We start from the raw sequence: 22,023 nt of genomic DNA on the forward strand, positions 1-22,023 counted from the left end.
CTTACGCCTATGATGCCCAGATGAGTATCAGTTGTGTGCTAATGTAATCTTCTGTCCTGCTGGTTTATTTATAACCAGGATTGATCCATTTACGTATGCCTGCATATAGCAATTAGTTTCATTTTTTATCTTGCTTTACACATTTTTGTGTAGGCAAGACATAAGGAGGAATCCATCTTTAAAACAAGTTTGGTATAAATGGGCTGGTGAGTAGATATATCTGTCCTTTCAGGATTATATCATCCTAACAGAGAAACAAATGTAATGGAATTAAAACCTGATGTATTTGTTATCTATACATGTATAAAATTTCTCAGCTTCTCAGATTTCTAGATGATTTTATATAGTTTCCAGTTAACTTTTGTAATTTAAAATATTTGGTTGGGGAATGTAACTGCAGTAGCTAGTTATTTCTTGAAAGGCCACCTAGGTTATTAATGAAAAAAAATTGATAAAACTAGGGTGATTTAGAAAATGGAGAAATACACCAATATACATATATATATATATGTATTTTAGTTTAATGCATCTCTTCTCACTTGTTTCAGGTTGAAGAAACTTCTTGAGCAGGAGAAGATCTATCAAGCCCGGAAGGAGAAGGAACATACAAAGAGACTCAATAAACTAAGAGAAGAACTAGTCAAGCTCAAATCATTTGCACTCATGCTGGTGGATGAGAGACAAATGCATATTGAACAACTTGGTCAACAAAGCCAGAAAATACAGGACTTGAACCAAAAACTAAAGGAAGAAGAGGAAAAGCTTATAATTATTAGTGCAAAGACAAAAGAAGATGGACAAAAACTGATGAAGTTAGAGGCAGAACTTGAACACAAAACATCATCATTTTCTCAAGAACATGAGGAGATGACTGCTAGACTGGCTAATCAAGAGTCACATAATAGACAGCTAAGGCTTAAGCTGGTGGGGTTGACTCGCAGAATAGAGGAGCTAGAAGAAACTAACAGAAATCTTCAAAAAGCCGAGGAGGAACTTCAAGAACTAAGAGATAAAATAGCGAAAGGGGAATGTGGGAACTCTAGCTTAATGGCAGAAGTGGAAAACCTCCGCAAGCGTGTGCTGGAAATGGAGGGGAAAGATGAAGAGATCACAAAAACTGAATCACAGTGTAAAGAGCTGAAAAATAAACTACAAGAGGAGGAGCACCATAGCAAAGAGTTGAAACTCGAAGTGGAAAAATTGCAGAAAAGAATGTCAGAACTAGAGAAGCTGGAAGAGGCTTTCAGTAAAAGTAAGTCTGAATGCACCCAGCTGCAGTTAAACTTGGAGAAAGAAAAGAATTTGACTAAGGATTTGATAAATGAATTGGAAGTGGTGAAGACTCGAGTGAAAGACCTTGAGGCATCAGAAAGCAAGTTGGAAAAGGCTGAAATAAGTTTAAAAGATGACATTACAAAGCTGAAGTCGTTTACTGTAATGTTGGTTGATGAACGAAAAAATATGATGGAAAAAATAAAACAAGAGGAAAAAAAGGTTGAGAGTTTAAACAAGAATTTTAAAGTTGAACAAGGGAAAGTTATGGATGTAACAGAGAAACTGATAGAAGAAAGTAAGAAATTTTTGAAACTGAAATCCGAAATGGAGGAGAAAGTATATAGTTTGACAAAGGAAAGGGATGAGTTAATGTGCAAACTGAGAAGTGAAGAAGAAAAATCCTCTGAACTAAGCTGTAGAGTTGACCTGTTGAAGAAAAGAATTGATGGTATGGAGGAAGTAGAAAGAGAAATTACAAGAGGTCGAACCAGGAAAGGACCAGAGCATGGTTGTCATGAGGACAACAAGATTAAAGAACTTACTGTTGAAATTGAAAGACTGAAGAAACGTCTCAAGCAGCTGGAAGTGGTTGAAGGAGATTTGATGAAGACAGAAGATGAGTATGATCAGCTAGAGCAGAAATTTAGGACTGAGCAGGATAAAGCTAACTTCCTTTCTCAACAGCTGGAGGAGATGAAACTCCAGATTGCCAAAACCAAAGCAATAGAAAAAGGAGAAGCAGTGAGCCAGGAAGCAGAGCTGAGGCACAGGTTTCGTCTGGAAGAGGCCAAAAGCAGAGATTTGAAGGCAGAAGTTCAGGCTCTTAAGGAAAAAATCCATGAGCTGATGAACAAAGAAGACCAGCTTTCGCAGCTCCAAGTTGATTATTCGGTTCTTCAGCAAAGGTTTATGGAAGAAGAAAATAAAAACAAGAGCATGGGGCAGGAAGTTCTGAACCTAACCAGAGAGCTGGAGCTTTCCAAGCGTTACAGCCGTGCTCTGAGGCCCAGCATAAACGGACGAAGAATGGTTGATGTTCCCGTGACATCCACTGGCGTGCAAACAGATGCTGTAAGCAGTGAAGCAGCAGAAGAAGAAACTCCAGCAGTGTTTATAAGGAAATCCTTCCAGGAGGAGAATCACATCATGAGCAATCTGCGACAGGTAGGTCTGAAAAAATCCATGGAGCGTTCTTCAGTACTCGAGAGATACCCTCCAGCCGCGAATGAACTTGCAATGAGGAAATCTTGGATACCATGGATGAGAAAGAGGGAACCTGGGGCTCAGGCAGCTCCCGATAAAGGAGCCCGAACCCATGCTAGCCCAGTGCATCCTGGAGAGGTTGTCCTTTCACCAAAGCAGGGTCAGCCTCTTCATATCCGGGTGACACCAGACCACGAGAACAGCACAGCTACTTTGGAGATAACCAGTCCAACCTCAGAGGATTTTTTTTCAAGTACCACTGTCATTCCCACTTTGGGAAATCAGAAGCCACGAATAACCATCATTCCCTCTCCAAACATTATGTCCCAAAAAGGGAAAGGCAGTGAAAGTCCCATGGGCCCGGATCGTTCGATGTCTCCAGTCACTATAACAACGTACTCCAGGGAAAAGTCCCCAGAGGGAGCGAGAGCACCCTTCAGCGACAGACCTGCATCACCAATTCAGATCATGACAGTATCCACATCCGCGGCACCAGCAGAAATATCTGTCTCTCCACAGTCGCAAGATATGACCATGGGAAGGGCTGTCTTCAAAGTAACCCCAGAAAAACAAACCGTCCCAACTCCAATCCGCAAGTACAATGCCAACGCCAACATTATCACAACTGAAGACAACAAAATCCACATCCACTTAGGTTCCCAGTTTAAACGCTCTCCCAGTGCTTCCCCTGATGGTGCAAGTCCTGTGATAACAGTCAGACCAGTGAACATAGCAGCGGAGAAAGAAGTTGTGACCGGTACCGTCCTTCGATCGCCCCGGAACAACCTTTCCTCGCGACCTGCAGCAAGCAAGGTGACCAGTACGATCACTATAACGCCTGTTACAACGTCTTCCACACGAGGAACACAGTCAGTGGTAAGCAGCATTGTCCCGTTACGGAGTCTTCATGGTGAGGACAAGGGAAACCAAAGCCTGGGTTTGAGATACCAGAAACAATGGGTGGGGTGAAGAGAAGATCTTCACTTCTCTACATTTTTTTCAGATACGAGCTCAGCTATAAAATCAGAATTTGGCAGATTTGGGTGGTTTTGTACTGGTGTTGAACCCTTGTGTATACTCTTGGTACTGTCTCCCAAAGCAGTAACTTTCAAAGGAAGTCCCTGTAAAGTTACTGAAATAATGTCAATCCTGTAAAATGGCAAGTGAGGGACAGAGGGGGTGAGAGAACGCTGGAGGTGACAGAGCATGAAACTGTTTTTACTCTTGGTGAGTGCACTTTCTGATTTCTGAAAACACCCATAAGGATTTTTGGCTTGTCTGGCCAGTCTTCAGAGTCCTGTTGTGCAGGCTGGTGTTTCTTTGGTATAATCCCGTTATATTTGTCATTCTGTTAAAACCTGCCCTAATACTGAACTCCAAAAGAATAAACAGCCTGGTATGGTACCACTGCTTACAGCTCGAGGTCTCTTTCAGCCAGTAAATACTAAAACTCTTTCTATTCCTCTGAAATTCTTAGCTTTTATTAGGGACACATGACAATAGTGCTGCTTCAAATATATTTTTGCTGCTTTCTCTCTGTGCCTCTGTGGTAGCTCCTCGGCTTCTTTTTGATACAAAATCTTGCTGAAATCACTCTCACCTCTGTCTCTAAACACACTGGACAATATTTATTGACAGTCCTCCCCCAGGGTTTACTGTTGGACACGGTTTTGCATTGTTTGAGGTGGAAATACCCTGGGAAAGAAACATTTAACCAAAACAGAAATTCATCAGTACTCTATAAGTCCAAAAGCTTATTTAGCCAGACAGAGCCTGCAGCAGATGCTCAGGGCAAGATTATTTTATTTTATTGCACGCAGCAATGCTTCCCTCAGCGTCTGGTCCCGGTGTTTGGCAATAGGTGGGTGTTTCTTTCTGAACCAGGGCCTGGAGCCACATCTTTGTGTTTAATAGACCGCGGCGGAGTTTTCTTCTATTTATTCTTCTGATTGCTTTTTGAACTCATTTATACTGTTGTTTCCACAACATCAGGGGGCAGTGAATTCGGCTGTGGGCTCTGGGAAAAATGCTCTTTTGTCTGACACCTTTTATGCAATACCTTCATTGGTTACAGCCTCTTTCTCGTATCCTGACAAATCCTGAATAGTCATCCCCTCTTCATTTGTCTGTGCCGCTCAGGAGCTTGCAGACCCCTGCAACATGCCTCTGCAGCCATCCCTTTCCAAGCTGAAATGTCAAAGTGTATTTGAGATACACTTCCACACTGCTGGAGAGAGGCTGTCATTCCCCTTTAAGCCCTCGGATTTAAGAAGACTTGCATTCATCATATGGAGCTATTTGGGATTGCATGTGGGCTCTCTCTACCCCCGTGTATATAATGTGTTGTAGATGCTATACAGTGTTCCTAGGTACTCGAGGCGGCTGTTCATTTTCTAAAAAAGTCTTGAAGTAATTAATTTACAAACTCCTTTGTCTCTCAGAAGCTTGGAAAACTTTTAAGAGTTCCTCATTCATTTTTACTAGATGTCTGTCTCTACTGTGACAATGCACTGAACCGTGGCAGACAAAACTTTTTTGTTTTGTTTTCAGCTGGCTAAAAAGTGGCTTCTTTCTTCACTTCATCTTCCCTGATTTGGAATGTAAGGAAAACAGTTCAACCATAAGATTTACTTTATCTCATGCATTCCTTTGTTTTTTAAGGTCCCTAGTCAGATGACCAGGGAACTTAGAACAAGCCCAAATGTGCCTTTTCCTCCCTAACCCCCTGGAAAAAAAAAAAAAAAAAAGTTGTATATTCACCATCTGTTTTGCAATGGACTACTTTACAAGGCAGATTTCATTTCCCCTAGTCGGAAAAAACAAATTGTGATCGTTTACTCAGTAACCCTAGAAGAAACTAACATTGACATAGTCTTTAGCGTTTAAGTTCATAAAATTGAAGAAGACAAGCTGATACATCTGTTGCTATAACTAACTTGCAGTTACTGTTCTCACATTTGAAAACATTTAACTCTTCTTCCAATTTGAATTTATAGAGCTATCATCAGTCCTGCAGGTGAAGTTAATTGTAAGGTGCACAGTTGGTACTTTTAAAGGTTCATCCTGAGCTGCGGTGTCTCCCTGCTTATGCGAGCCCAAAACCAGAGACAATGGTTTTATGGTGGATCATCTTGATTTTTGAATCCCATGAATGCTATGGATTAAGAGGTGTTGTTGTGTTGATTTGCACCAACATACACTCCAGAGTAGCTAGAGATTGATATTCTCCTGATCCAAGTCCTATTTTGAGTCTGCAACAGTTTTTATTTAGATAAAATCCTGACCCAAAGAGAGACACAGGCACCTGCAGGAGAAGTTGGGAGGTTTTGGAGCACTTAACTGAAGAAGGCACCGATCGGTGACTGTCTCCCCTGGATCCCAGTGCCTGAGCTGGTAGCTGTCTTTTATATGATTGGCTGTGGATGTGGGTAATTACCGTACAAGAGGAAATACTGGCTTTTGGTCCTCCTTAGCTTGATTAGAGTCAGACTCACTCCCAGGAAAATACTTGGACTACCCTAGCAGACCCAGCAGATAATTTTTTTATTACAGATGGACCACAGCACAACCAAAAATTCCAGACAGTGAGACCAGAGGATATGCAGCCCAAAATGAGCCTGAAACTGTAGCCTGGTTGCTGGTCTTGCTGTAGCACCTTAGCCCAAACGCCTGTTCCCAGGACAGCTCATATAGTTTATGGTAAAAAACCCCACAGAATAAAACCAAATATTCTTGGGGAAGAAAATCAACTGTGGTGCTTATATCCTGTTTTTGAAGGCTGTAGGATTGCTGGTGAATTTGGGTCTTCTTTGGCTGCCAGGATGGGTGTCAGTCCTATAATCACTTTATCCCTGTGCTCCCCACCTCCTACAAGCCTGGCATCCAGCACCAGCTGTTTGTGCTGCCAGGGTACAGAGGGAACGCGGTGACACGCAGGTCTGCAGGGAGCAGAGGGAATCCCAGCTGCGGCAGAGCCAGCAGCGTGGCATGGCACCAGCCGCGCAGGGTGTCCCGCGGCCGAGGCAGCAAGGCACGGCTGAAGGGCTGTTGGGTGCCAGGGCAAACTGGGCACGTGGTAAAGCAGCTGTAAGGCTGCTTCCATTTGGGCAGCATTTAGTTTGAGATCAACATCTAAATTTAGCTCTTTGGAGGTGTCACATATATGCTTTAAGCTTCTGTTAGAGTCGCTGGAGATCCAGGGCTCAGCTCACTTGCCCATGTAGAGGAGCATGGTGCTGTCTGTGTACCAGGTACAACACGGACCTGCACCCTTCTGTGGTGGAAGCCCATGGGATACCTCCGACGCACAGGATGCCTCAGTGTGGGCAGCTGAGTCAGTCCCTTGTCACCAGTCGCCTTGTCAGTGCTGAGCCCCATGTAGTGGCTCTGGGGAGAGGGGAGGGGGGTTCAGCCGAGGCACTGCCAGCTTCGGTGTGAGCTGAACTGCCCACTGGGCTCCACTGGCTCAACTGACCACATCTCAGCTCCCACCCTTTCAGGATTCGGTTGCCTAAACATATTTCTGTAGTGTCATTTTACATGCTGTCAAGTAGCCTACTTAATTTCCAGCTGCTTTATTAGAGGTTGCAGGTCTTCTCGGGTCCTCTGTCTTTCTGCCAGCCCTGTGCAGATAGCTTGAGCAGCCCAGGGCATCTCAAAGCGCATTAGATATCTGCATCAGCCACTGACTTGAACCAGTTCTGTCCTGGGCAAGGTGGTCGCTGAACTGATCGGGAACAAGTGCTGAAAAAGCACCTTTGTTATTAAAATATTCCAAAGGTGAATGTGTGCATGAAAGCACTTTTTGCGTGTCAATGAAATGCACTAAGCAGGATCTGTTCTAAACCACTAAAACATGCTAAATGTTTTGTGTATTCAAATGGCTTTTCTTCCTTTAATGGGACTGTCCGACCTTACTGCAACTTCCCAGCTTTCCATACCTGCCAGTGACTGCAGCGAGCGCTGATGATCAGCTCAACCAGCTCAGCAGCTGCGTGTGCTTATCTCACTCTCCGCAGTGTATTTCCTAACCTCTCGCTGTCCCCAGTGCTGCTCCAGCACCTCGTACTCCCCACTCAGAGCCAGCCAGCATCGCTCTGCGTCCCAGGGGGCCATGGCTCTGTGCCGAGTGGGTTTCTGCCTGGATCCTCATTCCTGTATTGATCAGAAGCCGAGACAGCAGCCTGCAGACAAACAGGGCTGGAGGGAATTGCTTAGAGCTTGGTTCCTGGGAGAAATGCCCAAGAGACAGCCAGTCGCCTGGGTTCTCTCCCACAGACACTCCAGAACGTGTACCGGAGAGTGTCCTCTGCCTGCTGGCCCGCTTGCTCTCCCCAAGGAGCCTGCTCGAGCCGCCTTTGTGCCTTTTCCCTTGGCTAACACAAAATGCTCTTGCAGGCGTGTGAAGCAGGCCTTAGCTTCCATATGAGCAACATGTTAGTATGCCCTAAGGAAGGCAACCAAGCAATTTAAAGCAAGTTAAGAGTTCCTTTCAAAGTGCTTTTGAGTGATTTAGGCTTGCAATGAGTAACTTGAAAGCGCCCAAATCCTTAGTTAATAATTTACATGTGAATGAAGACGGAGAAATGCCTGAGATTCCAGCTCCTTCATTTGATTGCCTCATGTTTACACACTGGGGAGCTCTCTCAGGGGGCACAAGATGTTTGTCATTTGGGTTCCCTGGGATGTTGACGTATTTTCCAAGGCTGATGGAATGCATTTGCATGTTTTGCCCTACAGAATTGTACGGGCCTAACTTGTTTTGACATCTGCATGTGAGTTCCATATTAGCCTTTAGGCTGCTATTGTAAATGTTGCTTTTAGTTACTGAGAATGGCTTCCTTCCTGCCCGGCAGACAGCATTCAACTTTTCCAGTTGTGATTTTTTTTTTTTTTGTGTGTGTGTGTACACATGGGGTTTTGAACTGTTGTGAGAAGATTAAGGAATGGTTTTCCTTTGAATACTCAGGATGCAGACAGAAGGCTCTGGTGCTACTGGCTGGAAATCCTTCGAGAGAGAAAAATGCTCCTTCATGGGGTGTTTTTAAGTAAATGTGAAATATGTGTTGCAGTCTAATCTATTTCAGCAGTTTAGTTTTATTTTGCTTACATGTCAGAAGTTGCAGAATGTAGTCATTCAGCAGATGGGTCTAGCTGGGATTCCAAAACCTTATGGAAAGTGTTCTCTTTGGTGAGATCAAAGTCTTCATCCATTATCTGAACAGAAAAATGTCAAATCTGAAGTTCAGCTGGGACACTGAAGTTGTCACTGCTAACATCTGTGTCTGTAGTGCACACTGCAGAAGATAAAATACATTTTTCTTTCATAATTGTCATGGTTATAAGTATTTTCTTTAGGTCATAGTTCATAAGGGGTAGCTTCCAATTTTGGCCTTTCAGAGTATGAGCAGCATTATCTGGCCAACAGAGACAGAAAATACCAATTGGCCCTTTTCAGTCTTTCTGTCCTATCCAAGTGCTCCTTGCGCATTTACACGGGAGGACCCAGCTCCCTAAAGGTATGTACTGATTACCCTTCATGGGATAGCCAGCCTGGCCTCCAGCTGGTGCTCCAGAAGGGCACAGATCCCTGGCAGGAGCTGTGTTGGGTCTGACAACTTCAGTCCTCAACCACTTAGGCCATTTATTTTTTTTTTTTTTTTTTTTTTTTGAGGAGAAGTGTGCTTGGTAGGCTGTTGTCCAGGGCAGGAGTCTGGCAGAGATAACAAAATGAGGATGTGGGCACTTCCTCAAGGTATGCCTGGAAGTCTGGGCTGTCTGCTTCACATCAGATCATGGCCAGGGCTTGGAGGGGGACAGCCCTCTCCCACGTCCCTCCTGCCACAGCCACGGGAGAAGGAAATCCAAACCCTTGCTCTGTCTCTCTCCCACTCCCCTGCACTTTGCAGAGCAGAAATAAGGGGTCTCAGCCATGGCCCTGGCATACTTTGGGAAGCAATGTTCATTTTTATCTGCCATGCTGAGAAATCTTCTCCCCGCTCTGAAGATGCGGCAGCTACTCTGGGTTCAGCATTGGCCTCCCGTGGCTGTGCTGTGTTGAGGGCCCGTGCTAGTCTCTGTGTGAGATGCTAACATTGTACCTGTCTTACCAGTGTTCTGGTAGCCTCTCAGGCTGTCCTGCACTGTGTCGTGCTGTGGAATCAGAGTTTTGCAGAGATTCCCATCCCTGTGACATCTTGATCCAAAACACTGAATGTTAATTTGCTAATAGGTGTGATTTGGGCATTGTTGCTTCAGAGGTACACGAAGAACCAGTGGAAAGAACAAGATGAGGGTGTATGAGAAGAAAAGCCAACCGTTCATGTCATTTCTCTCTGTCTTTCTCTTTTGCAGACAGGACAGGATGGGTCATCCCCGAGACCTGCACCCACCCGCATTCCTGTGTCAAAAGGTATGAAAGCAGGAAAGCCAGTAGTGGCAGCCCCAGGAGCAGGAAATGTGACAAAATTCGAGCCTCGTGCCGAGACTCAGTCTATGAAAATAGAACTGAAGAAATCTTCAGCCAGCAGCTCTGCCTCCCTGGGCGGGGGTCAGGGCTGATGGTGGTGGCTCAGGGGGTATGTTCTGCAGGTTTTACTGCTACCCTGGAAGTCAGACCCCTGCCTGTGGAGTTGCTCACGTTTGCCTGTACTAATGGAGTCCCGCAGCTGTCACTTACAACCCACTAATGAGTGTGTGCACTGACTACTGAAGTAACAACATCCTGTTGTTTTCTTACTGAAGTTTAAAAAAAAAAGCCATCACAAAGGCAGCTGTATGCCAGGAGGATTTTCAGCCTGGGAAGTGAGAGTGGGGCAACTGCGCTGGTCATCTAGGTCAGGTGTTCTTAATGATGGACTTGGTCATTTTTAATAGATGAAAGGAAGTTTGGTCACTTTTACTAGATCGTGTCCCACCTTAACGGATCACTTTCCACCTTGGCTGCTGCATGGGGCACTTTCCTTCCCGCCTGCGATCACATCACTGAGGTGCCAGGTTGCCTAGGGAGGCAGTGCCAGGAGGCAGCGCGCTCGAGGTCCTGTTTTAATGAAAGCTGGTACCTCGCATGCAGGAGGGATGGGAAGAGAGAGGGGATGGGCACTGTGTGACCAGCCTGCTCTCTAGGAGTCGGCGTTTCTCACCGGTGAGCGGCTTTCTCAAGGTGGTTACAAAACTCAAGGGGGTAGGGAGGTTGCACAATGTTTGGCAGCAGCTGATTTCTTCCAGAGGGTGTTAGAACTTGTAGACAGTATTTCAAACCAGGTCCCTGACTTACACACACTGGGATGCTGCCCGCTCAGGGGTCAGATGAAGGCAGGTGAGCCAAAAGGTGTTTGGTCCTTGGTTTCCTTCAGAAACACTGAGCTGGCTGCAATCAATAGAGTCCATTTGTGCTCGCTCCAAAGACCACAAGTTGCTCCATTGACTTCACTAGGTTTGCAGTTTTCCTGGTTGGATGGACTTGTGCTATATTTAAACCTTTCTTGCCAAGCATCCTTATGTCTCAGAGGGGGGGTAAACACAGACTGCTGGTGGCAGAAATTGCTGTCTAAAGGGACAGCTCAGGTACAGACAGTGAAAGAGATAGGGTTTGGTAGGGAAGTTACTCTCAGTTCTCAGTATAAAATATTTTGTTAAATGCAGATCACCTCACAATACCATGGCAATTCATTGTTTTTCCTTTCCTCTTTGTGATTTCCCCATTTACCTGTTTGCATTTTTAAGCATGTTTAAAGGAATTGTTCCAGCATGGAAATGGTGTGGATGCCAATGATTGTTATGATTTTTTATTTAACAACAGTAAAGTTATTAAAGGGCATTTTCATCAAGTGCTCAATTTCCACAAAAGAAAGTCACAACCAAAAGAAATGGAGCCAAGCAGACTGATAAATGGGGGATTTAAAGCTTGTATAATACCTCAGCCATGACTGTGCAGGACCCAGTGGTTAGGAACAGCTTTCAGAAGGCAAGGCAGGAATACCACCAATAAATAATAAATACAATTCACAGAAAAGGATGTGCACCAGTGGGTGAAACACTAAATGGCTTTCTGTCTGGGAGAAGAGATCAGATGGAAGAATCTGATGCAGAAGGTCACCAAAATTATATCCAGTCCAAGCAGTGTTTAGTCTTCAGTCTGCACTCTGCATTGCCTTCCAATTTAAGATCCAGATCTGGCCGCTATCCCAACGTAAAGCTGGCATTTTATTATTCATGTGAAGGGCGTTCTGTCTGGGGTGTAAAAGCTGCTGCTGCATCAGAAAAGAAGTAGGTTTCAATTTTCACATGTGTAGCACCTGCAATACCTGCTCATTTTAAGGTTCTGGTTCCTATGACATCTGAAAATCAGATTCGGATGAGTAGCGTTTTTCATAACGCTCAGTTCCCAGTATTTCAGATAAAACTTGGAAACTGGAATTAGCAAGTGATGGGAGTTACTATGCCAGAAATAATACATCAGCTTAGATGTGGGAACCCTGCCCACAGCAGGGGGGTTGGAACTAAATGATCTGTAAGATCCTTTTCAACCCAGGCCATTCTATGATTCTATGATTCTGTGATTCTATGATCCTCTTAACTAATTGTAAGCACTTAAAAGCCTCAATTTGTCAATAAATTGTTGCCAAGATCTTGTTCTAACACAGACTTTTCAGCAGATGTTTGAAGAAAACACATTGTTAAGAGGTTTTTGCTGGATACTCTAAATACTGGCACTGCAGCAAGTCTTCAGGTCAAAAGTGTCATTTAAATAATATTGCAAACATGAGCCCCAAGCTAACGCAGCTTGATATCGTGATGAGCTACAGCTGCCTTAAGCCTTCCTTTGCAGGTCCTCATTTCAAAGAGACTTGGTTCCTTAGTGAACTGTTGCTATACCCAAGGCAATATCCTGGGTGTGCCTGTGGTTGAAAAATCTGTTTGTTTCGCTTGAGATCTAAGAAACTTATTCATCTGAAGAAACAAGCCAGCCTCTCAGTACCTGAAATCAAGGACAGAGATTAGCACAACTGAAGCAGAACTGCAGGCACGAGGAGGGATTATTCTTGTAGAGTCAGTGGGGTTTCATGAGAAGGACTTGAAAAATTCCAGACAGGTCAGACCGAGGATCCTGTTATTTTTCCCAGGGGCAGCACAATGAAAAGGAACTTTTGCTCCATAGCAAAAGCCCAAAGAGTTGCAATCAGGCAACTGGTTTAATCGTTAGCTAAAAATAGGTACTTAGTTGTACCCATCATTTTTAACATCAGTTTTAATTGACCTGAGATTCTTGTTTCTTAAAGTTAGAAGAAGGGTAAGATGAAGAAAAAAGAAAGTCTAGAGTTCAGAAGTCTTAAAAGTTGAAGCCTAACTGTCTTTATTACACTGGAATTTCCTCTGATTCTGAAAACAGTTATGTTTAGTGGCTACAGTAAGATTCTCTATTCAGTGGCTCAGATCCAGAAGGCAATTTAGACAACCAGGTCTAAAGACGGTGCCTGAAGATCTTCCGGGAGTTCTTCTGCTGTGCTTGTCTAGTCAGTGTTTCAGTTGTGACTTAACTAGCAGTGCAGCCTCTGAACTTAGCTGAAATGCATAATCTAGGTATTTTTGCATTTCCTCTAAGGCTTTAAGTCAAACAACAATTTCCTGGTCACTTAAAGTCAGGACGTAACCCCACACTGGAGTCAAAACCTGCAGTCCTGTCTTTGACACCTCCATCCAAGAAAGTACTTGCTTCCACGTGGTTGTCCTTTGCCTTAACTGGGCAACTGATCTGAACTAAAAGGAATCTGGCAAAAAGCATAAAGGTTAGCTTTAATGTAGCTTAGTTTCAGGCTCTCAGTCCAGAAAAAGAAAAGAAGGCGGGCATAGGAAACCAGTGGCTGTTTTAAAGTGGCTGTGGAATCAGGAATGAATGCTACACAAATGTAGGGGTAGTGCTGCTTATTTTAAAAAGCTTTTCATTGAAACCTTTCTTCAAAGGTAGGAGACGGGTCCCCCGTCTCACCAGCATCTGAGGAGACTCAAACCCACATCAGCTCCAGCCAGGTTCACCAGTGGCACTGACAAAGCATTGAGGGTGAAGAGCGTGGCATTCTCACTCCTTCCCGTAACAGCTGTGCTGTCCTGCATTCAGGGCTTCAGTATTCACTGAGCAAAGACGAGCGAGTGGTTGAGTGGTCAGGATATTGAGCTAGGAGGAGGGAACCCCCTGGATTCTGGTCCCTGTTCCAAAGGCTGCCTTTGAGCCTTTTGTGAAAAGGTTTTTAAGACAAAGTGTCTGTGTTCATCCGTCCCTCCATCTGTCCTTTGATGAATAGCATTGAACGCATCAACTCATTTCAGCCAAATCTGACAAAGCAATAGGGGTCTCCAGAGTAAGAAGTTCTTCTGGGTTAATGGAAAGGGTGACAGAGAAGAGGAGCAAGACCTTAGCAGTGCCCCACTCTGCCGACGCATGTAGCATGAGCTCACCTTCATACAACATCAAAGAATGAACACGAGAGAGTGATGTCAGAAATGCCACAAGGACGAGCTTTGTTCAGACCTCGGATTTTACTAGGCACCGAAGAATCAAACTCTGATACACCAATCCACAGGAAAATATTCGGGTCTTTATTTATAGGGCTTCTCGCGTATTCTGCGTTACTGGATTACAAGGCAGAAACCAAGCCTTTCTCTACCCAACTGATCATCTAGAATGACTCATCCTCATGCTTTCTCTCTCTTACCTTTTTCTCTGTGTTGTTGCTTTTTTTAAATGAAGTGGAACGGTTTCAGTAGCAAATCACAGTCAGCTCAGAGCGATAATGATAGTTACAGTGCTTCATCAGGAACTGAGCTGGCTGAGAACCACTCAGTATCTTTGGTAGGATTCCATGTCAGCTGGCGAGATGCCGTGTTCTGGCTGACAGTGTGGCCATATCAGCAGCTGTGAGAACACGAGCCCAGCAGTGGGAACTTAGGTCTTAGGACAACAGTAAGGGGAAGAGAGGGAAGAGCAGGGAGATGGCCAACCCATTCGTGAGCAGCATACATGGATTGAGAAGGTGCATCCTCAGTTCTCCAGATGATTTTTGTGATTGTAAATCTAGTTCCTAATGAGGTTTCCACTGTGTTCCCTGGATTAGATCCCATCACCGGAATTACTGTTACCTGTGAGTATTGCTGGTGTAGTCATCAGCAGAACAATACATCTGAGTAAGTGTGGCTGAAGATGAGGGAGCGCAGAACTTCAGCCCTAATGCCTGGGGCTTTCTCTCGGGTTTGTAAACATGCTAAGTAAATAATAGGAGAAAAGCAGATTTTTGCTTTATTTTGCCCACCATTTTTTCCTTTCATTACACCCATTAGTGTGATTCTTCAAAAAACAAATAACACCTTGTGACTCTTCTGAAGATGCCCATAAGAGTGTGCACGTTACCGTGTTCAACCCTCAAACCTCTTGCAGCACATGGTAATTAGCATCACGTGAGTCATCCCTGAAGTCATGTTAAGATGTTGATTCATGCCAGTTGGATGCCAAGTCATATGTTACTGCCTGTAATGTTCTAAAACGTGCTCAATATGTACACAAATATTCAGTAATTGCAGTCAAAAGTGGAAGAGCACGTCTTTAAAGAGAGTGAGCTACTGTCCTGCTGGGTTTCAGGTGCTTGGCACAAGCTGCACCAGTCAGGACAGTTTTCAGACCAATTATATGTTCCCATCACACATCAGTGGCTGATTTCATTGAGCCGCTTTGAAACCTGTAGTTTGCTAGCAGGGGTTTCTGTGAGCTCATCTTTCAAACTCTTTTTCATTTCGGTCCATGTTTTTCTCCCCTACGTCAGTGTGTTACCCTGTTTCCCTTCATTTTGCCTGAGCGCTCTCAGGAAAAACTCAGTGCTACGTTTCTCATTATAGACGTTAACTTCACTTTGAATCTTCCTCCCTACACACGGCTCTTACTTGGAAGATGCAGTCAGGGTTAGCTACTTGCAGACGCAGAGCTATCAGCTCTGAGAGTCGGGTATGAATCGCTCAGGTATGAATGGTTCTTCCCTTTAAAAACTCTCTTCAGGGTTTTAAAAATAGAAATACTGATGTATGATTCTCTTCTGTTGTCTGTGGTACATACATTTTTGTAGTATCTGGCATTATTTATTTGTATATATTGTAAGAAGAAATGAAACTTCCTATGTTAAAATGTCTGTTGATGTGCTTCATTATATGAACTGGTATTTTTCATAAGCCAGAAATTTCTTCATAATTGCTCTATTTGGTCAGTAGGAAGAAGACTGATTCAGAAACCTGCTGTAGTTTTGCTGTTCATTCAGTGACGGAGCCTTTACAAGGAGCGTGATACACTTCTGCTACCCATTTAGATTTTAGAATTTTGTATCTAAACCCCATATTAATATATAGTGTGCGTAGTGAATATTAAGAAAAAAATGTTTCATACAGAGTTTGTGTGATTCCCGTTGAAGTTAATGGGAGAGTTCACCTGAGGTTACAATCTGATATTAAGCAAATGTAGCTCTTTACATCCTATTCTGCAAGAGCTTGGAGTTAGGGAGCGGCACTGGTGGAGGTAAAATCTTACTGTCCTTTGGGGTTCTTTAACATGCATGGCTCAAATTTGGTAGAACTGGTGTACATACCTTGTTGAAAATAATTTATTATTGATAAATTATATGGAAAAGAAATACTTTCTATTTGGGAAATTCTATTATTTCATTTACCTTAGCATATTTTCTTGAATGCTGCCTTAGCCCTGCTTTTCTGATGCACCATGGATGAGAGGCATCACTGGGATCTGCCATCTAATGGCAAAGTTCTGGCATGAAGGGTACATGGAAAACATTTTGATTTTTCTTTCTTCTTGTAATGTAACTTCATCAAATGTCTTGCAAATATGAGTTAAGAAGCAGACAAAGGCAGTAGTCAACAAAATGTAAAAGGGAATAATTATATGATTAGTGTTATTTTTTGGGTCGTGTAAATTTTGAAAAATCTTCAGACTATTAAGAGAGGAAAGAACCTTAAGAAAAATAATTTCAATTAAGAAAATCAGTATTTCTGAAAATATGTTATTGTATGTTTCTTGTTAGCATTGGTACAGTTATATTATTTGAAATGCATAAAATACACCTTTTCAGAGCAAAATGTAACTGGTAGCTGAATGATTATATTTAAGAAGTTGCCTGTAACAGGAGTGTATGTAGACAGAAGACCAGAAGACCAGGTCATTAGTATTTCAGCAGAGCCCAGAGGTTAATCAGGATCAGGGTTCTCCCATGTCACACACAGGGCAAGTTCAACCCAGCCATTCAAAGACAATGCCAACACTTGGTTTTGCATGCTGTGGGTGAAATTTAGCTCCATTAAAGTCAGCAGCAAAATTCAAGGAGACTTGCTGAATAAAGCCAGCATTGGTTTCTAAGACAAATTTAAATAAAAAATTAGAAACGACCCCATACCTCTTCCTCATCGCCACTTCAGAATTACCGGCAGATTTATGATGGATTTGCATAGACAGGATACAAGAGACCCAACTCCAGCTTCTACCTGATGTGGGTGGGGGAGTGGAGCTTTGGTGTCCCTGTGGTTTAATCAGTTCAACAGTATTATTCTTTCCCCCAATGGACGACCAAATGACGGTCTTGACTTGGAAGTGGAAGCCCAGGGCCTCTGAGCCCTAACCTGGTAACTCATTTAGTTTTCCTTTGCAGCATTAGCCAGGACAGTTTTTATCAACCAGGGATGTGAGGATAAGTCTGTGAGACATTTCTAGAAGGAAAATGCTTTGCCCTGCCATTGTAATTGTTCTTCTTGCAAGTAACTTGTATTCACAGTTTCATGAAAACAAGTGTTGTGCTATCTTTTCTTGTAGAGAGTGTCATCATCCACCAGTTACGCATGAACTCTAGATGAGTTATGCCCCGCGGCACGCTCTCTGTGTGCACTGCCCTCCCTGCCAGCTGGATGGATCACTGGAGAACCTCTCTACCGTCAACACCAGTGTCACTCGTGCTACTGATTATTCCTGGAAGCACTTACTGCTTCCATTAGATTTTATATATTTTTTTTCTTGGTAGAGCTTTAAGAATGAAGGGCCTTGCTGGTATTTTGAAAGTCCATAGTCAGAGAGAGAGAAGCAGCCTTTCTGCCAGCTGAGTTTCACTTTTATTTGCAAAGCCTAAGGCACGTGCTTGATTTTGTTTGATGTTTGCCATATAATTTATTTTTATAATATACTTTGTAAAGTAACTGTCCCAAAGTTGTGATTCCTGTTATCCATGGCACATTTATTTGTAGAATACACTGTCAAATTTTCAATTTGATATTTTTGTAATAGAGAGTATGTAAAGAAAGAAGAAACTAATTTCAAAGTCTTGTGTTTAGATGGAAAAATGATCAGCACATTTTTTTGCCACCATGAGATTCTGTGAGACTAACTACTCTGAAGACTGCTGTATGGAATTTGTACTGTTGCAGAATATTTCTTGCACTGTGTGACGGTTTGACATAAATTTAAGTATTAAAGTCCAGTGCCTTGAAATACAACCAGATTTACTAGTTTTAAACAATGTAAGCCGGTTTTTAAAGCTGTGATTTTTTTCTATATAATGTATGTTTTTACTTCTGCCTGTACCAAAAAAGTTGATTTTCATTACACAGTAACTAATAAATTTTCACGACTCTGCAAATGTCATCCAAGTGTATGAATTTTAACTCTAATTTCGTACGACTGACAGTACTCACATATGTATCTGTTCATAGGGACAGAACGTATGGCTTGGGAAGTTCCTTTTTCTGCCTGGTATGACAATGATGTTCATAGTCAGACTGGTTCAGATGTTCAGATATGGAGAGAGATGGCTCACCAAGCCCTTCAGGACTTGATGGTTTCTCACCATGTGCTTTCACCGCATTGGCAGAGATGTCCGATTGGTGTGATCGGACTATTTAGTCCAGGACAGTCAGGTGTGTAACCGAGATGCCATGCACTCTGCCGGACGCTGAAGGGTGCCTCTTACACTGCTGGCTGTAGCTTTCCAAACAGCATCCAGACAGTTCTGTGGCAGCTAGACTTAAAATGATTTTTTGAATTAATTAACCTAGAAAGCTGGGTGCAACCCAGGCAGGGTCTCTCTTTCTGACACATTTCATAATGAATTATTTTTAACCTAAGCCATTGTCACATATTTAAAATACTGCAGATTTTTTTTTTTTAATTGCAAAGCTACTGGGAGAAACTACTTTCTTGGAAGCAAAAATGGTGTTGCTTGCAAGAGCTGCTCTGTGGGACACCAGGAAGAGTGCATTAACCCAGTGGCCCGCTGAGACGAGCAGGGCAGTTCCTCTTTGAAGCTGTAATGGTGCGCTGCTACGGAGTCAATCTGATCTTCATGAGAGCCGCGGGAGCTGCTTTTCCTTCTAGATAGGAGCTCTGCAGCAAATGTTGACATTGTAGAGACGCAGGATATTCTGGGACCTGTATAAACTTTCTTGGAGTTGATTGGCACTGTAAAGAGTTTGCTAAGACAGCTATGCTGAGTGATCAAATAAATGCTGCTGGTCCTTGCAAAAGGGTCATTTTGTTGGGACAGCTTTATACTTCAGCTGGGACACAGGATTTTTAAGGAGTGGTTGTTTTTTTCTTACAGCAGACAATGTATGCCAGTAGCATAGCTGTGTCTGCAGATGGTATTTTAGAGTGAGTTGAGAAGAATTCCAGCTTTCAGAGAGCAGTACAGCCGAGGTGAATGAAGTGCTGCCTGTGCCACATTTCAACTTACTGCGCAGTAGAACCAACATGGTAATGACCCAGCGCTTCTGTTTTCAAAGCATTACTTGGGAATCACAACCTATCCATGTTACGAACAACATTGAGATTGCTGGCTATTTGAAAGTGACAGTGACATGCCTGAAATACACTTCAGCTTTTAAATAGGAGTAAGATAGAAGTAAAATCTTATTCTGAAATTGAGTCTAGATTTCAAAGGTCCCAATCAAAGTAGAAAATATTTTTCCTTGCCTAGCTTTTACTATAAAGCTGATTCAGTGTGAGTGTATGTGTAAGTTGTCCCCTTTTGGTTTATGATTCCTAAACAAATATATAAAAATACACAGTTTCACAAATGCAAAATAAAGATTTGTTTAAAGCATAAATACAGTCGTGGTGTATTTGAAAGCATTTAGATTTAAAAATTTTTGATGAACTGTAGCACTTCAGAGTAGGAGACTGGTAACACTGGTCAGAAAAGATCCGTGGTGGTACACACTACTTCATTGCTGATCATACGGGTAGAATAAGAAATTCCAATCTGACACCTGGCAAGCAGCTGAAGTATTTCACAGAAATGCCCAGAGGGTAAAACTCAAGTGTGTAAAGGGTGTATTCCAGCTTCAGTGCATTTATGTTCCTGGTGAATTTTTTCCATCACCTGATTTGGATTTGAATCTAAAACAAAAAAGTAAAGCCACAAAATCAACCTATATTTTGGGGACACTCAGGAAGAAATCTATTGATGTATACTAAAGATGTGATCAATTTCTGCAAGTATTGTCATGAAGTGTTTTCAGACTAAGACAATGCAGAGGCTACCTTGGGCTGTATATAGCACCAGTTTTTAAGCAACTGAAAGCCAGTGAAGTACCTACTTTCCTCTTAAAGAACTCTTACTGTCTACAGAGGACTGGCAGACCTGTGTTGGTGTAATTATAGGTGATAAAATATGATGTTTCAATCTATTAAAAAATCTCAAAGTCTTTGACTTCTAGTGAAAAACTCTTTTACAGCCTGTTCGTGTTCCTCCTGCCTCATCAAGAAACGTAATTGGACACCAAGAAGAGCCAGAACTGCCTTTTTTGTAGAACCATCTTCCATGTAAAAAACAAGACATAAAATCGAGGTTACTACCCTGACTGATCCACTTCCCACTGTGAATCGCTGGGGTTTATCTCTTCTTCTGAACAGTAGCATTTAAGTCCATAACTTTGTATTTTATGCTTTTTTTTTTAAACTTATGTAGATTTGCTCCCTGAAATAATATATTTGGCAGTTAACGCATTTTATTTGCATTGACTCTCCTAAATATTAGTGGTTTTAACAGCATGAAGCTGTATTTCTTTAGATTTTATTTTAAAAAGTATTAATTATTTGCATATTTCCTAGAAATAATTGGACAATGTAACAGGACAAGTGCCAGAAGAAGATCATTTTGGGGCCTTACTGGAATACAATTTAAAAGTAAATGCCAGTTGGTGCTATTTTAGATTAACTACAATACATTCATTTTAATACAATTTCAAGGTTCAATTTTATACCCTGGCAGCACGAGGTTCACAATTTTTTTTTTTAAATTGCCCCTTGGTTATCCTGCTCCCAGAGAAATTTCTTGGTGTCTCACAGCACAGGTTTACAAGCAGATCCTAGGTTGCACCTCACTGGATTTTCTGTGAGGCTGTGGGAGTAAAAAGTTACTATGGCTGAAGCTGGTAATTGAAAACAAAAGATAATAAAGGGTGATAATAGGGACAAGGGGCTTAGCTAGGGGGAATGACAGCAAAAGGTAAGGCCCACAAGATAACAGAAAGGATGAACTATGGATGTGATATAGCTTTAGCACTGATGCTACAAGGAATATGATTTATTTTTAAATCTAAATAATTACTTAGGTACCAAATTAATTCTCATATTTTAGACGCATAAGTGTCCAAATTTCCTATGCTGTGAGTCCCCACAGAGTGCATCTGCACAAGCCATTTGCCCCCCCAGTGGTTTTTGTCTGAACTCTCGATTCTTCAGGGAACTAAAAAGCATTTAAGGAAACTGTTCCACAGGCGGCTAAAAAGTCTTAGGCTGGATTGTATACTTATAAAAATATTTAATTAAACAGTTGTACTTATTTTTTCTTCTGAAATAAAGTAAATACACAAATACTTGCTGAGAGTGGATTTTGGCTATGCTTTCACTATATAGTAAGGACGACATTGCCCTCACAAAACAACTTTCATGTAGAAGTGCCAACAAAGGGAGAAAAACAGACTTTCAGTGTTGCACTGGCTTAAGCAATGCCTGATAAAGCAGGTGTTCTGGGACACAAACACATAGTCCCACGCTGCTTTCCACAAGGTGACTATTTAATGAATTGGAAAGCTGACAGATTAGCTCTGAAAGATAATGAAAAGAACTCTGACACCAACGTCTGTATCTGCATTCACTGCACTCTGATTCACTCAGACCTCCTGACAATGGAGCAGGAATAGAGCACAAAACAACTCCCAGAAGTGATGGTTAGTCTGAACAGTTTATTAAGATAAGCTCATAGAATCCCAGAATGGTTTGGGATGGAAGGGACCTTAGAGATCATCCAGTTCCACCCCCTGCCATGGGCAGGGACACCTCCCACTAGCCCAGGTTGCCCAAAGCCTCATCCAGCCTGGCCTTGAACCCCTCCAGGGATGGGGCATCCACAGCTTCTCTGGGCAGCCTGGGACACTGTCTCACCCCCCTCACAAGAAAAAACTTCCTCCCAACATCTAACCCAAATCTGCCCTCTTTCAGCTTATACCCGT

General features: G+C 42.7%; 1 protein-coding gene across 2 annotated transcripts; it reads left to right on the forward strand.

The window, feature by feature from the left end:
* Positions 1-552: 552 nt before the first annotated feature.
* Positions 553-17,383, forward strand: FILIP1 (filamin A interacting protein 1). Of its 2 annotated transcripts, XM_010082708.1 has the most exons (3): positions 621-3,354; positions 9,832-9,889; positions 17,333-17,383. In XM_010082708.1, exons 1-3 carry the CDS (start codon positions 664-666, stop codon positions 17,371-17,373), a joined length of 2,790 nt encoding a protein of 929 aa, XP_010081010.1. In that variant the 5' UTR covers positions 621-663; the 3' UTR covers positions 17,374-17,383. The 2 variants fall into 2 exon arrangements, with proteins under 2 accessions (XP_010081011.1, XP_010081010.1); XM_010082709.1 differs by lacking the exon at positions 17,333-17,383 and having other exon boundaries at positions 553-3,354; positions 9,832-10,234.
* The last annotated feature ends 4,640 nt before the right edge of the window (positions 17,384-22,023 follow it).

This window comes from Pterocles gutturalis, unplaced genomic scaffold (genome assembly GCF_000699245.1).
Source record: "Pterocles gutturalis isolate BGI_N339 unplaced genomic scaffold, ASM69924v1 scaffold52344, whole genome shotgun sequence".
Taxonomy (NCBI): Eukaryota; Metazoa; Chordata; class Aves; order Pterocliformes; family Pteroclidae; genus Pterocles; species Pterocles gutturalis.